The sequence below is a fragment of the Amphiprion ocellaris genome, chromosome 22 (assembly GCF_022539595.1).
Source record: "Amphiprion ocellaris isolate individual 3 ecotype Okinawa chromosome 22, ASM2253959v1, whole genome shotgun sequence".
Taxonomy (NCBI): Eukaryota; Metazoa; Chordata; class Actinopteri; family Pomacentridae; genus Amphiprion; species Amphiprion ocellaris.
The window spans coordinates 7,743,984-7,761,358 of record NC_072787.1 but is presented as its reverse complement, the minus strand read 5'-3'; the positions used below and the strand labels follow the sequence as shown (position 1 = coordinate 7,761,358).

Here is a 17,375-nt window from a genome sequence, read left to right as displayed (position 1 = left end):
CGAATAGAGCTGACAACTTCAGTTCACATACTGGGTCTTTACACCAGCCACATTTGGCTCCAGCCTGGATGCATTTCCCACAGTATCTCGCATTGGCATCGGTGCACTCGTTCCCCTCTAGATGGAAAACAAAGAGAAAAGAGTCAGAGTGAGCAGTGGTACAGCACAGCCCCTGCAAAGTAAGCATCCCAGTTAAGCCCTCTGTGTTTACACATCAGTTCATCGAGAACGCTGTGTGGCTCGATGGTAATTGGAGACAGAATATTCCATCTTTTCTATTATCTTCTCTGCTCTGTGATGCTGAGGTTGTGCTCCAATTGCGCTGATTAGTGACGTCATAAAGCTAAAGAAGCCATCCTCTCTTTCCAAGGAGGGACTCATCAATGTGAACAGCATGTTTACTATACAATCTGACATCAACAAAATGACATCATGTAGCAAAAGACGGTTGTTAGAGCAATACAGTATATAAGTCAGTCATGTTCAACAATATGAGATGTAACAGAGAAATCTTACCTTTCTGAGCATTACAGTAACAAAACAATCCTAACAATATCGACATCAAGATCAGCTTCAGGTCCATCTGAAAACACACACAAGAAAAGACACTTTTAGGTATTATGGTCTCAAAATAAATAGAGCCACTGTGGGTTTGAAAAGCAATGTGCAATTTGTGATTCTGTCTTTATTGAAAATAATAGCTGCTGTGTTTGGTAGCTTGAATGCTTTAATTTATAATTTCCCAGGACAAAAGGGTCCAGAGGAGCGTGAAAGAGTCACCGATAGATGACAGATTGAATCTGTAAATGCCCTGGTTATAATTGGAGGTAATAAATTATGCAGCAACGTTGGCTTGGCTATTCTCAGTCGGTCGCAGGCTAACAGGCAGCTAATTCAATTCAGACCATTTTCACACAAACATTTATGCACGCACGCACACACACACACACACACACACACACACACACACACACACACACACACACACACACACACACACACACACGCATGCACAGCCTCACATTAACCTGCCCCTAGCTTGGACTGCACGTCCGTTTTCTCTGACAATCCTTTTTACTGTAAATAGCATCTGTTCCCTGGAGTCCACCCCTCTTCTGTCGTGTATATTGATCCTTTGTCTGGCTGTAGGCCCTTTGATCAGCCATATCAATGCATCTTAGCCTACTCTTAATGCAAAGCTCATGACTTACTAATGATAAAGTAAAGCTGGAAAGCATCTCTCTGCACTAAAAGCCTGATTTATGAAGAGTCTACAACCGTGGTAGTGGCTCTGTGAGGATGCAGTCATGGATAGCTTAGTTTGAGCTACAGTCTGACAGCATGCTCACAACGAAGATGCTAACATTCTGACATTTTCTACATTTAATATTCATACAACAGATCAGCATGGCCACATTTGCTGATTAGCGCTAAACACAAATGGGAGGTACCATTTTCATATGCACTGAACATTCATTGGACAAAGTTATTACAATTCATCTTGTTGGGATCATGGATCTCTACTAAATATTATGGCAATCTATCCATTAGTTGCATAAATATTTCAAGCTGGACCAAAATGGTCACAGTCATACAAAAATGTCAACCTCATGGAGGCGCTGTCTTGCTAGAAGAACCCTCTCATCCTGAGGCGTGTGCTCAGGAGTGCATAATAATTAGTTTTTCAAACGATCCAGTTTCTGTTAATGTTTTATTTTTTAGTTATTGTTTAAACTAGACATGTAGGTAAAGTGATTCTGATGTAATATCTCAAGTTTAAACTTAGTTTTAGTTATTCTGACAACAAAACTGAAAGCCACATGATTATATCAGGAGCGTTCAGGAGGTTGAATATACAATCATTCTGGCATGTTTTACAATTTCTTTCTCTCATAATTGGTGTAATTTCTGCAATTTTGGTGATTTAAAAAAAAATTCTGTTTCAGAGGGTTAATACAAACTTGGTGTCGCTTGATAAAAACCAAACACTCTCATGGTCATGGTGGTGCTATGAGACCAAGTAGGAGGTTATGAAAGTTATTAAGATACACTGCCAGGGAATCATGAATGTTTGCCCAAAATGTCACTGCAATCCATCTCATAGCAGAGGTGTAGTCTATCAATGATCATCCCTTAAGTCACACTGCTAGCATAGCTAAAAATGTCTGAGAACTTGCCTGAGTTTGAGGTTACAGAGATATTTAGAATAAATGGTCTTGAGTACAGAGCTGAGGTTATATTTATGCTCTTAACAAAAGATTTTCAATGAAGTCTGCCTGTCACTGCAAATTCCAAATTTCCGCTGCTGCCTCAGAAGATTTAGTTAGCACTGACATGCTTTTGGGATTCTCACCACCTTTTATTGGCAGTTCTAGTAAGCTACAGCTGGGAAGGCTCCTACAGAGAGACACCAAATCAATGGACTGATACTGTATTAAGGTGCACTGGCCAGCAAGGGGTCAGTATGTGCCGAATCTAATTAACATGTGGAATGTTTAACTGATATCCCTCCTGACCATAAATCACAAACTCATGGGGAGTCATTTCTAAGAGAATCCCCACAGAAGCTAATGTCTGCTGCACTGAATATTGAAGCATGAGGTTTAAATTAGAGTCAGACAGACAGCGATAAAGTGACAAAACCTGCAGCACACTGGCTGTTGCCGGCTATTCATAGAGGCTACATTAAAAGACTGCATTCCCTTATACTGTGCTAGAGGAAGCTCTGACATTCAGTGTGCATGCTGTTGACTGATGCATTCCTGAGAGCCTGTGAGAGTCCGTTTATATAGACACAGAGGGGCAGACGGCCTGTCTGCAGCCCCCCAGATTAGATCTGGCTTGAATCTCCAGTGCTGTACATGGGTAGTGTGTGTTTCCATGCGAGATAAAAAAACATATCTAACCTGGTTCTGTCACTCTCACCCCATCACCACTGCCTTGTTGAAACTAGACTTTTATAAGAATAAAGAAATCACAACATTTTTATGCACAGAACTGAAAATTAGAGAACTGTATGTTAAAATAGAGATGAATCAGTTTTATATATTGTTAAAGATTGCTACATTATTTATAAAGTTTAAGGACAGTCGATACGCATAATAAACAACTGATTTCAGTGGAAACCAAGCTTAAACTGAAGGAATTTAAGTTCACATTCCTCTTCTCACAAAACCACACACTCAGATATTTTCTTTTCATTCTTGCTGAAGTTCTGTCTTCAGCTCTGGTTTGCAGTTCCAGGGGATCATTCAAATGCAAACTACAGCAATAAAATTCCAGTGAGGTGTCAAGTTAGAAAAATAACCATGTTGTCTTCAGTCCCATGAAGCTTAGCAGCTACACCGAGGAATGCTTAGTAAAAACGAAAATAAAATATAGAGCTCAAGTCAGAGAGTAGCCCGAGAAAGGACTAAGAGCAGGATGTTATGCTGCCTTTAAGAGCCCCTCGAAGGATCAGAGTTCAGCAGTCATAAATAAAACTTCTCAACATAGGAAGGTGGTTTTGGCTAACATGGTCACTATGATAAAGTTAAGTAAAATATAAAAAGTAGAAAAGTTTTTTTTTAAAAAAAGAACACAAACAACATGGATATGGGGTGTGATATATGGCTTAAAGCTCTGGAAAAACCTACATAGATTTAACTTTTCTGATATTTCCAAGGTCACGCTCGAACCTTCACACTAGTCCTGAACAATGAATCAGTCTCAAATTGAAATTGCGATTGGAAATAATAAAATTAGCAAATTGAAATTGCTGCACTTCTGTCTCGTTGATGGTTTTGCAAATTGTAATCACCATAGCTGTCTGAAAAATCACAATTACATATTTTCCCCAAATTGTTCAGACACAGTTCACACACTCAAGAATATATCTTCAATTTGTCATCATTTATGATGGGGGACCTTAATCATGTTTTCTATCAGATATTATTTACTTTATTTTGCAGATGTGATCTCATAAGTGCATCTGCAGGAACAACAACTGTGCAGATATTCAACAATCGGACTTCCTGGCTCCACAATGCACTCTTGACAACCTGCTCTGACTTACAAGGAAGTTTGATGCATGTTTTGTTGTGGTCATACATGCTTAGTTGGGAATAACAATATTTCCAGAACTCCCTGACAACGGCCTTACACTGCACTCCTCTGTGGGAGTTCCAGGAACCACAATGCTCAGTAACCATACACACCATTTCAGAACAAGTAAAATAATGCCAAGAACAGATAGCCTTGAATCACTGAGTAACATCACTGTAAATAATAGTCCCGTTGAGTTATGAGGCTTGATAAGTGCATTCTCCAATAAGTACACTTTTACAAACAGCTTGGATATTTTTGATGCAACACAGATATGAATCTAAATTGGTAATGTGCGGAAGGGAGGGATGAGAACCATTACAGAGATGTTTGCAAAAAAACCACAATGCTCTAATGGATTTGTAGATAGAAAACCTAAGAATAGTGATAAATGCCCGACAGTTCCCTGACTACAGCAAGACAAACCAACCCTGGTTATACTTTTACAAAACAGTTTACCTAGCTTCTTGTTGCTTCTCCCTTAAACACATACATGCACATTTTACTCTTTGTGTCTGTTCCCTTGTCACACACACCTGAACTGCAACCAAAGGCAGCCCAGTGTTTTTATGGGTTTTCCAAAGGTCTATCAGTTGGCAGGACAAGGTGATGTATGGCAGACATTGTGGTGCGTGACTAAAACGGGCTGAGCTTCTCAGGCATTCCTGAGAGACTCTGCTGCCTGACCAGGATAGTAACCTGTAATACTGTTACTGCACTTTGGAGAAATGTGAACTGTGACACCCATGATGCAGGGATACTGGATTTGTAACACGCTCGGTCACACAACCTCCATCTCCACTTTGTTGCTATTATTTCAGTGTTTCCACATGGTGGAAAAAAATCTCATATTAATTAATGAGTCCATGCAAGGATTCTGCCCACTAATTTATCTGCTCCTGCTGTTTGTGTTTTTTGGCATCAGTCTGATATCTGCAGACAGCTGCAAGCTCAAATTACCTACCTGCAGGTAGGTAGAGACCATATGAAATTGCATCTGTTCAACGCCCTAAGTTATAATAATATTAAACACGGGTGAATTTAACTTAGGCTCCCAAGGTGCCCACCCAAACGCGGTTTGGAGGTTTCTGTGTGAAAATCTGTGGTGTCGAACACCCTGTTTTACTGAGCAACACAGACCTGAGCAGTGAAAGACTGGATTTACTTTCCTTTGACTTGAGCTGCATTTGCAAGTTCTTAGAAGCACTTACTTCAGCAAGCAGTGCCATGAATAATGACCAGCAGAGTCAGGGAGAGAAGCAGCTAGACACACTAAAGCATGCAGTGCAGCAGTAAAGAACTGGTGGCAGCTCAGAGTCACAGTGCTCTTTGTAGCACAAGGCCTGGTCCTTCCCTCACTCAGAATGCCTGTTCTTCTCAACTCTATGAAAAGGAGGAATGGAAAAGAAGGAAAAACAGGAAAGGGCGGTGCACAGCTCAGAGGGAAAAGGGGCAGCCTCAAATCCAAGGGAAAGGATCTCACTGACTTTCCTTGCTTATGCTGAGTTAGTCCTTCAGTCTCTTCTAATCCTCCCTCCTCCATTTACATATTACAGAATATCTGGTTGATTTTATTTTATCATTTTATTGTAAATGGAATATTTATGAGTTTATTTGGTGAAGGCAGCTAAGTGAATATAAATAGCTCTGGTAACTTAAGTATCTTAACTTTATAGAGTGTGAAAGTTTGAGTTTCTGGGGAATATTTCATTAAAACATTCCAAGATGTGTTCACTCACTCACTCACTCTGTTGTCTGTGGCACAACTTTGGCATCCTACACTCCCCATCCTCCCTCTTTCTCATCCTTATTTTCTTCATCTCTCCCTCACTCTCTCTCTCTCTCTCCCACACTCCCTCATTTCGCCCACACAATTGCTCACTTCACTCCCTCTATCATGAGTAGAGCCAAACCAGTGGCCCCTTTGACTCCACATACCCTTCAAACAACGCAGAGTGGGAAGCATGTCTGAGCTCTGAGACGTACAAGCCGCCCGACAGAACTGAAGGAGAATACCAAACAGTGTCCGTCTGTGTCTCTGTCCACCCCCACCACCACTTCCCACCGCCATCCGGAGGACCCTCTCGCTGCAGACAAAAGCAATGAATCAGGCTGCCCTCTGAGACCATGACAGAGAGTCTGATCCTTAAAGTGTTCCCACTAACCGTACCCTCTTTGCTAGAAGAGCCTCTGTGTGATAAATAATACTAATGAGACAGATGCTGATGTCTTCAATCTTTTGGTGCTTCTTTGCTCCTAAGACACTGATATTAGTTTCCAATGTGAATTTTCCACACAAGACATAAAAAGAGAAATACTCTAAATGATAGAGATGAAGGCACAAGTGACTAGAAATGTCAACATAGTTTCCACATTGTGTAAGTCCTCCAGTTTTTATACTATTCTTCAATAGAAGAAGCTTTTAGAAATGGAAAAAACTGTGAAAATTGAACAGCAAGACTGGAACAAGTGAGCAAGTGAGTGAGCAAGGATAAGGAATGCCAAGTCAGTTTTCATCACATCAGATTTAGTCTCAAGAAAATACATGAACGTGTCAGTGACATCAGTATCTATTCTGTTTTCACAATAAGAAAAATGTCTGAGTTGTAACAGTAGATATCAAACTATCCATTCTATCACAGGTAAAATATAAAATGTAACATTGTTGAGGTGTCTTAAATGTCACATACTGAATGATACATTACACTGCACAAGGATGTGCAATTTTTGAAGCACTACATCTTGGCGTGACAATTACAGCATAATAGTGACGTAATATCTGTGTAACTTCCATATAGGTATAGAAGTCAAAACAGCAACAGGTTATGCTGCTAACATGAGTAACTTGGTACAACTGTGCTTTTAGCATTAGCTAGAGAAAAATCATGGGGGACATATAACCCCATGCATGCAGCATGGTCTCATGCACACCCTGAATGACAGGCTCACAGAGAGGGCCGGTAGAAACTTCAGGGGGTTTTTGATGGTCAACCTTCTCACTGAAGCGACAGCAGAGTATGTTCGATGGCCAAGACAGCACTGTTGTTTGAGACACATTAAGACAAATAAAAAACCCTAGTCACATCTGAATATGACATGCTTGTGAAACATGTGACTCTATAATGACATGACTACTTCCAGGACTAGTTGCCACAACTACTGCTGTACTACTGTAGTAGACTACAGTCAAACAGAGTAGCCATCTGAGCAACGCAAGTTGATGAACTATCAATTAGCACTAGCTAATTATCTTAGTTGCTAGTGGAACACTGAAAGTACGCAGTTTATTCAAGAGATAAATTTGTGCCCCTTTAGGTGACAGAAAAGGCAAGAAACTACTGAGGCTTTTTGGGGTTCCAAACAACGTAAAATTCGGTAGAGAATATGCAGAAGTACAAAAGATATTTTTACAATCATATTCAAGTGGGTGACTGTTGAAGGTTACATAAAAATGGTGCAACACAGGTAATAAGCTATAATAGCTTCTGCTCTTTCCAACTCTGTAGCTCATAAGCATCAGTACTGTCAAGGTGGTTGACTATTGGTCAACAGTGTAAATTTACTTGTTATGTCTGGTTTATAGTACCTTGTCAATGTGCTCAGCGACAGGTGCCAAGACCATGGATCTGCAGTTGTTTTACATTACACTGTTTTCTAGCCTGCTTGAAGGATACATTCTCATACATGTGCAGGCGCTTAAGTATTAAGCACATGTGCACTACTGCTGAGCTACAGCCCTTGTAGTGGCTATGTGGACTGTCTGCACAGACAAAATTTTTGGCTGCATGCGGCTGTCTGCAGATTTTTCCACGTGAGCTTTTCCAGACTTGGGGAGATGACAAAATTCTTATCATGCAGACCCTAGTGGACCCTTGCAGTCTTGCAGATGCAAAAAGCAAAATACTGGTCAACTGACTATTGTGATTCAATTGGAATTAATTGTTTTCACTGCAGAATTTTACCATATTAAATGCCAGAATGACCAATGTTTAATAGTGAAGTGACACATCCTCTTAATTCAGCAATGTGTTTTGTAGGGGTGTATCTGTTCTAAACTGCTTGGAATGTGACATTTAGTTTGGTGAGGAGCTTCCTCAAATTGCTATGCCTTCTGATGCCTATCGATTTTGTTTTTGTTTTACTGTATACTTGAGAGGAAACAGCTCTGTGTCCTTTCTAATGCAACATTTAAGTGCTTTAACTGTTGCAGTAAGAATTAGTCGATGAACACTATATTTCCTTTGTTCATAATAAGCAGAAAAATATATTATTTTACGCATTTTTATGTGTTTTCTATGCATAACCAAAAACATACCAAACTGTGGCTTGAAAACCAATGAATATATCAATCTGTTACTTTTAAGTACAGTCCTAATGTTTTACTGCTAATGTGCCACTGTCAATGGATTAAACTGACACATCATTGTATTAGAAAAGCTGTTGAAGTGTTAAATGTTCAAAGACTAAGCAGTCTCCATGTTTTCTTATTCAGGATAGAGAGCGTTAAAAGTGTTTCAGGTGTTTCAAAGCATTTTCCAAAATGATTTCCTTAGAGACCCATAATTATGCACATGTGATAGTTTAATAGAATAATGAGGAAAGTAGCTACAGCCTAAATTCCAGTTTTATCAGTATTTCAACAGAGAGCCTGTTGCTGGTCTCTGCTCTGCTTTTCACACAAAACACTTAGCCACATATGTTGTCTTGAAGCCTGCCAACATTCCCCTTGTGTATGACAGAGGCTAAAGATACACTTCTGGAGGAGGGATACTGCCTCGGAAGGACTTTTGAACTTTTCCAGTCGCAAAATCTATAACACTTAAGCAGAGATGGCTTCTTCTCTGCACCCAAAATACATTCTCATCGAACAGGGATCACGTCTCATAACATCTTGTCCTCCCACAGCAGTTGAGTAGAAACAATTGAGGCAAAACCACAACCCTTGGAAGAAGGCCAAGTACATAGCACTATTCATAGCTTCATCTCTGTGTTGAAAATAACTGTGCTGTGTTAACAAGCTATTTCTAACTTGTCCTCTCCACCTGTCCTCTGCAATCACTCCAAAAGACATTAAATCACAGGAGTCACAAAATCAAAACTGGTTCACAAAACTGCCTCAATCCCACTGAGACATAAACAATTTACAGCTAGTCTAGTTTATGTATGTGGTGACATTGCTACATTCCATGTCAGTTTTGATCAAATGCTGTAGCTGTCTAAGTATGGGACAGTATCCTGACGGTGGGTAAGCTCTGCCCAAGCATCTGTAAAACCAAACATGTTTAGCAAGCCATCTGTTTTAAAGATTATAATGATCCTATAAAAGTAGACCTAGAGAAGGCAGGAGCATCGAGTTCTCACCACCAACCACTAGGCAAAACTGGAGGCCGATGTTGGGAATCTTGGGGGGTATCCTGGCTGTGACAACGTGAGCCCAGGGCTCAGTCTGTGGAGCTGGGAGCTGTTATACTGTAAGCCTCTCCAAACTCCCAGTCTTTGCTGAGTCTGTCCTTCCTTTGCTGAAACACAGGAAGCTCAACTTGATCACACAGGAAGCCTGCTTCAAGAAGCCTGGAAATTAGCCAAATCTCCCCACTGAAGGCATGAAGATGACATATTTGGTGCTCAGTGGGAAAAAGAACCTAAAGAATGACAGAGAGAAAAGAAAGATGGGACTACACTGCTGTGATACAAAGAGTTGAAAAAGTTGTGAGCTGCCAAAACGGCAGCATATTGTCTTTGTGAATAAAGCGTGTCTGATCTGAACATAAACCAGGCCATCGCTGTAATCTATGCTCTGGGAAAAGCTAAACAAGCCCGGAAACTGCCTCAAACAATGCCAGCGACACAGCCAAAGGGCCTAGCTGGAAATTAACAAATGGCAGACACTGATCATAATCCACTGGGACAATTTACAAAAATTAGTGCAGCACCTGTGCTGCTTAAAGAGTGAGAGGAATCATTCGGATACATGACAGCAGTCTGCAGTCTCTGACTAATATTTGCAGCTGTGAAGTGATTAATGAATAGTCTGTTGGGATGGAGATGAGAATAAACAGTATTCCTGCAGAGCTAATAGTTCCAACAGAAAAGCTGCTACTGAGGGACAAACTGGATCTGCTGAAAACAGGTCAAGTCCACGGGTTCAGGTCGGCATTTAAATTCAATGTTAAATGAGACTGATTGAATTCTATAGAGAGCACAACTGCCTACAAAGTCAAAGGGAAGATGTAATTAGCCAGGAATGTACCTGGCAAATTGACAGGAGGACATGTATGTGTCAACATCCAACATCAGGTATTGCTTGAATATATGGTGGCGCTAAATGAAAAGTTAAGGGATCATGAAGGTAGTAAGGTCCTAAGTAAGATTTTTTTAAAAGTCTGACGCTACACAGAATCATTGTTGCTAATCACTAATAGCTGACAGAAAGTGATGTTAAAAAAAATCCACTTGCCACTTATTACATGGGATATAATTAATTTTTTGTGTTTCTTTTTTTGTTTTTCAGAAAAAAACCAACCATGGTACTATTTAAGCAAACTAGCATTTAAAGGGACAAAGCCGTGAAAAATTAAGGCATATTTGGTTGTTATGATCAGGACTCATGTTGGTTAAGGTCCTCTATATAACTTTTCAAAATTGAAATATAAAGGTTAAAATCTGTCTCAAGGCAGAGGAGATTGTCTGCACAAAGTTTAAAGGCAATCATCTAATAGCTGTTGAGACATTTCACTCAAAAACTCAAATGCAGCCTTCATATTGGTACAAAGGGAGAAGTCAGAGAAGACCAGACACATAACACACATTTATGTGAAAACAGGGACACAGAGAGCAAACTACAATACACAGGCTGTCCAACAGAAGCTAACATGTCACAGAGACTGTGAGGAAACTGCTGTTACTTTCCAGTATGTCAGGTTTGTTCTTAATCTGATTTTAACCTTGCAATAGGCCAGCTGTGCACACCTCCATCATCTTTCTGCAGAAGCCCTAATGCTCGAACACGGGCACATTAATGACACTCAGATGTCTTTCATTAGGCCGCAGACTTCACACTGAAACTGGAGGTGCCTCTATTTCCGCTACCAAGAGAGAGAAGGCTGTGCAGAGCTCAAACAGAAGCACTCCGCAGTTACATGTATTTTCTCAGGGGAACAGTAAAGGAATATCTGTCATGTTTAATTCTCAGAGCTTTTTTTTAGGGGCAACTCACTGAACATCATGTCCTTAAACGAGTTGAGCTCTGCTGTACTGCTCCATCAGAACAACAATCTTTTGGTAAAGGGCTTGTACATTTCCTGCTCTACAGCTTTTAAGCTTGACGTCCCTGAACAGCACAGCTGGTACTGAATATAAATGCGTACATTTTAAACTTAGTTTATCCTACATTTTGTTGGAGTGTGGTATCATTTTCCTGACAGGCTGCTAGTGACTTGCATCATTAGTCTGGTTCAATCTGTTACACTTACTTCTGTAAAGTTCCTCAAAATTTTAGAAATATTTTTCTACAGCAGATGGTGTGGGATCTTGTAATAACGTAGAGGAACAAACTTAAACCACTTCCCTTGTACAGTGGTTCTTTAGCCACTTCACAAGAAAAAGTTTAGGTATTACATTTATTTTCTGAGATGTTTGCATTGGTAGAGTATCAGTGTAGCGTTAAAGCTTTTCCACCATAAGGTTGACTCAGATATTTTCTACTGTTTGATGCCTATGATTGCATTGGCTGAATCTGACAGAAAAAAAAACTGAATTTCCCAACACTAACGAGTAACCTTAAAGAAGGCACTACGTATGAAGCTACAGTGCTAAAATGTGATTGTGTCTCTGAACTGGAAACTGGCTGGTGACTCACTTAATACCCCTGAGACTTCAGCTTCTGACAGCCCACATTCACAAACCAGGAGAACAGAGTTCACATTGTACTGGTTTTATGTTTTATGGAGCAAAAGGCAGAAACATTGGTAGTGATCAATGCTTGGTAAACGACCAAAATTATGAAGACAAATACTAATGTCAATGATTAAACAAGACCAATTTCATAAATGTTAATAAGAGTTGACAATTTACTTGACTGGATGCAATAGAGATCACAATGCACTATTTAAATACCAAAGGCAAATGAAATACTCCTTTAAAAAATAATCACCTAAATATCCTGACTGATTACTGTCAGTGCCACAGCTTCAGCTTCTCAGTAGTGAGTATTTGCTGGTTGTCTTTGTGCTATGAGGAAGCATAATGTACCTTTTTGGTCTTTGACATTGTCTTGGGACAAAACAAGTCACCTGAAGATGTTACTTGGAATGGTTATTGTATAGACCCAATGAATAATTAACTATTTGAGAAGACAATCTGCAGTTAGCAATAGTTACACTCCCAACATGCCTTTGTCTGCGACTTATCAGTGACCTAAATTTAAGACAATGACTTTAAAACTGTGTATACTTCATATCAAAAATTAAATGTTGTAAATATCAAGGTAAAGTTTTGTAAAAATATCTTTTGATTACAGTAGGGCTTAAAAACTACCATAGAAATTGTCTGATACTATTGTGAAGGTATTTCCAAGCTCAGAATAGAAAATGTGTAAAAAAAACTTCCTTGTTACAAGAAATCCCAGCACACTTACCAGCATTATATCTCTTTTGATACCTAACTTTTAGGACGAGTGTTACTGTAACCCTAACTCTAACCCTAAAAACACGTTTTCTGACAAAGAAACTTCATTCATTATCCAAAACTCAGAGGTTTTTCACCAAAGTCAAAGTTCTTAAATGCTTTAAATAATAGCAAACAAGGATTCTGCCTAAAGGAAAAAGTCTAGACAAGGCAAAAAATTCTAATATAAATTCAGATATTCTTGGATCAAGTGAAAAGCAAACAAAACTACAAATCTCTGCATGTCTTGTGGGCAGACGGGTTTAAGACACTGACCATGTAAGTGCAAAATCAAGTTCGAGTTCAGCTTGGGATCCTTGTTGCATGCCATACCCATGTCTCTCCACCCTTTTCCTGTCACCTCCCTACACTCTCTTATCGAGCAGCTGGTACAAAGTATTCAGGGCTGACACACCGCCCCGATTTTCCCCTCCAGTACAATGTCTATTTATTTGATTACTGCTCTGTTATTGTAAGCACTGATGAAAAAGAAGCCAGTGTTTAGTGACACACAAACCCTCTCATATCCTTGAACTGAGCAGTGTTGTGAATGAAAGGCACATAAACTTTTCTTTCCCAACTCACAGAGCCTCACAGTTAAACTTTCACTGTCACAATAATAAACACAGCATGGCAGAGCTCACACTCTGGAAAAGTCCGCTACTATTTACTACTAACATGTCTAACTTCATTTTCTCAGCAGACCCTGGCAAACAGAGGTCAGCTTTAACCACGCCATTCCTAACTGGTGTTTCGGAGGCTGTTTATAGAAACAGGAGGCACCCCCACAAAAAGCCCAGAGGAGCAGCCAGGAAAGAGCAAAGGCAAAGGATCTGGTTGAACACTGCTCTTGGAGTCACAAACCAAAACCAAGTGGAAGGCACGCTCCACAATTTAGCAGCAAAAATAGACAAATCTGTGCCAAAAATGATATCCAGAGGAATGATAAAGGACAAAGGCACCAAGGGAAGTTATCATTTTGTAGAGAAAATACAAAATTGCTGCCTTATTTCAGCTTGACTTCAAATCACCATGTGTTTTGAGAAACCGTCAAGATGCAAGAGGGACTGAAGTTTGTGCCTGCTGGTCAGGAATTTAGGTCACTGCCTAACAAATCATGGATAACAGCTCTTCGGGGATCATCACTTGTAGGCCTGCTTTCAAACTCAGGGTAGGGTAAGAGTGTGTGTGCATGTAGGGGAGGCAAATGGCTGTAAAAGGCGATTATCTGTACCATTTTACACGTCTAAGTCTGAGATCTTCCCCTACAGCACAAAGCATGTGTCGCAAAGTGCAATTGTACACATTCATCACCTCTGTCCTAAAGGGACAGAACACCACACACACACACACACACACACACACACACACACACACACACACACACACACACACACACACACACACACACACACACACACACACGCACACACACACACACACACACAAACCACAGAGTGCACATTCATCACTTCCGTCTCAAGGCGACAAGTTCGCACATAAGGTGTACGTCACTCACCGACAAAGAAACAAACACTCACATTCATGAGGAACGTCACTTGTCCAGAAGAAAGGCCTGGGTGTGGCTCACTGTTGTGTGTGTGGAGTAAGTGGCATCGTAAATCAGGTGGGAGCCGGGCCCCTGTAGCAGCAGCTGCTCCCCAGGGACCGGAGGTCACATCCATTCAGCTGGTGGCTACTGGCTCTGCTACCGTCCTTTAACGCCCCCGCTATCCTACATTTACCCTCCTTCCCAATTAGCCTTCCTCCCCCCTTCCTCTCCCTACTGTCCTTCCTCCGCCCCCCTCGCCTTCCATATCTTTCCAACATCCCCTCAGTCCCTTTGTCCTTGCCTCTCTTCCTGCTTCCATTTCCTTGATTAAACGGAGCTCCTAGGCTCTGAATCTGCACCGTGGAGTCAGCGTGGTCAGCTGTATTTATAAGGCCTTCATCATCCTGCAGATGTAGTGAGGGTAACAGGATCTCTGCTTCATCCAATCAATGGAAGCTGTGCAGGCTGTCAATCACCCCCTGCATGGGCAATAACAAGCAGCAAGCTCCTGATGTTCTGTCAGAGAGCTACCGTATGTAACCTGATATCTGTTTTATGAATCCAATCGTCAGCCTGAAATCACACAACATATCCATAGCTGTGTTTCTGTTTGCTACAGAAGCTTTGTCTCTTGAAGATATCAGTGACTCATGCTTTCAGCAGTTCTAAACTTATAACGTGACTCTTCCCCTGAGCTGTCTAATGTGAAGTGAGCCCTGAGTAATAACATAAATCATGTGAGATCACTTGTTGAGGGTCTTTCAGATGACCATTGCATCAAAGAGGGGTGCAGCAACAGCCTGTTGCATCTGCTCCAGCAGTGATGAAAGGATGAACAGCCTTATCACAATATCCACATGGTACAGTGGTTTGATACTGACTCTGTAGTACACTCACACACACAACACACAATGCTCTGCTAAAATGTAAAATACTACACTATATCGTACTATACTATACTATAGCATACTATAGTATATTATATTAGAGTATACTATAAAAAATTCCACTGTACTATTCTATACTACATTGTACTGTACTATGCAATACTAAACTAAGCTCCACTGTACTATATACTATGCTGTATGATACTATAATCTACTGTACTGTACTATACTATACTATACAATACCGCACTATACTTTTCTATATTATACTAAACTCCACTGTACTATGTACTATGCTATATGATACTATAATGTACTGTATTGTACTATACTATACTACAATGTCCTTCATTATGCTAGTACATTATACTAAAGGACATTATACTATACTACACTACACCATACTATAATATACGATACAATATTACACTACAAAGTACTATACTACATTACACTATGAAGTACTGTACTATACTGCACTATACTGTACTATATAATCCAATCCAATACAACACTTCAATGTGTGATACAATATTACACCATCTTACTTCACTATGCTATACTGTACTATACTACGTTACACTACAAAGTACTATACCACACTACACTGTGAAGTACTATACTGTGCTATTCTATACAATATTACATGAAATTGTACCATACTATACAACAATGCACTATAATGTGCCATGTTCATACACTGAACTATACGCCTCTATCACCATAGTTAAAAATCACTTCACAACAGAAACTGCACATTTAAATTAGCCCAGTTTTAAGCTTGAAACTTCCATCTCCATCTAAACACATGACAGTGATTAATGTGACTTTTGAGAGGACATACAAATTGCAATACATTTTAATATGCAGAAAAAGCTTTCATGTAACAGAACACACGAGTAGGCGACACACACCAGTCTCAGTACAGTAAACATGAAAAACTCGCGTTAAAATGTAGCAGCAACACCGTGAAACTTAATTGGTTTGGGATAAAACCAACATACAACCAGCAGCGAGTAGTTAGCCTGCTTACCTCGGCTGTTCCTCCAGCAGCAATAAGCTAGCTGTGATCTGATGAGCCGCTCCAACTATCTGCCCTGCTGGCACCGGGGCCACTCTCTCCTCCCTGAAGTCACGGCAGGTTTCTCCTGCTGCTCATTCCCCTCAGCTTCCCTCCACTGAGAAAACGTCTCCAGTGAGTGTGAACGAAACCAAATGTGGGAACAGTTCGGAGTCTGTAGGAGGAAACAGTATCCGAGCAGCGCCGGAGCGGACCTCTTTCTCTCGGTGTGGTCAGCGGAGAGTCAGAGCCGCAGAGATCCGCTGCTCTGCGGGGACCAGAGGAGGCAGGATGGAGACACTGTAGCACAGCTGTTCCGGTAAGAGCCTTCAAAATATAACCCGCTTTTAAAGGATAAATTAAAGCCTCTCCAAAATACATTCTGTTGTAGCATATTTACAGTTGTTGAATTTAAATATTGTGCCTAGGTTATTTAATCATGTTTAGCTTACAAATGGTTACCATAGATTTCAATACGTTTACAAAGCCTCTACTTAAAGGCGTACCTAAAGAAACATTTTCCAGCTTTCTTGCCTTCTACAACACTTACTGTAACTTAATTATAAATAAAGTAAGAGCATGCTGTTTTTATATTTTATTGTGTATTTTGGAGCTATAATTCTGGTTTTATCACACGCACTTCACAGCAATGGCACAATATTTCTTTCATGCAACTGGGAACAAACAACCCACAATTTGTAGTAATTGAGGTACAATTTGTTAAATCTAAATTTATTCATATAGGACATTTTAAAACAATCAGAGACAAGCAAAATTCTGTTAATGTTGTTAGACAGGCAACAGCAAACATGTAAAACAGAAAACAGGACAAAACTTGCAAAATCAGTACCAAAAAACAAAACAAACAAACAAAAAAACACAAGCAGGTGTAAAATAAGATTCTGAAAAGAAATGAAAATAGAATGTTAAAATGTTAAAACCACTGAAAGCAACCAAAAGCCATGACAACATGTATGTGCTCCTGTACATGGAGAAGGAACATTTGATTGAAAGATGAGGACTGTTCCAAAGCTTTGGAGCTGCCACCACAAAGAAACCATCTCCCTGAACCACTGGTCTCCATCATGGAACAGTTAACAGCAGATGTTCTGGGGTTCTATGTGTAACA

At 40.2% G+C, this 17,375-nt stretch overlaps 1 protein-coding gene across 3 annotated transcripts in view; it reads right to left on the bottom strand.

Annotated features, from left to right (window-relative positions):
* The window catches only part of itgb1a (integrin, beta 1a), a 29,545-nt gene extending 13,048 nt beyond the window's left edge, over positions 1-16,497 (bottom strand). For 2 of the 3 annotated variants that reach the window (XM_023262630.3, XM_023262631.3), the window contains exons 1-3: positions 14,289-14,447; positions 517-583; positions 32-117 (exon numbers count right to left, since the gene is read on the bottom strand). In XM_023262630.3, the coding sequence (XP_023118398.2) occupies positions 32-117; positions 517-583; positions 14,289-14,432 (297 nt within the window). In that variant the 5' untranslated portion in view covers positions 14,433-14,447. Of the gene's footprint in view, positions 1-31; positions 118-516; positions 584-14,288; positions 14,448-16,219 lie in introns of those variants that run through there. The other variant, XM_023262632.3, reaches the window with a different exon arrangement.
* Between the last annotated feature and the right edge of the window lie 878 nt (positions 16,498-17,375).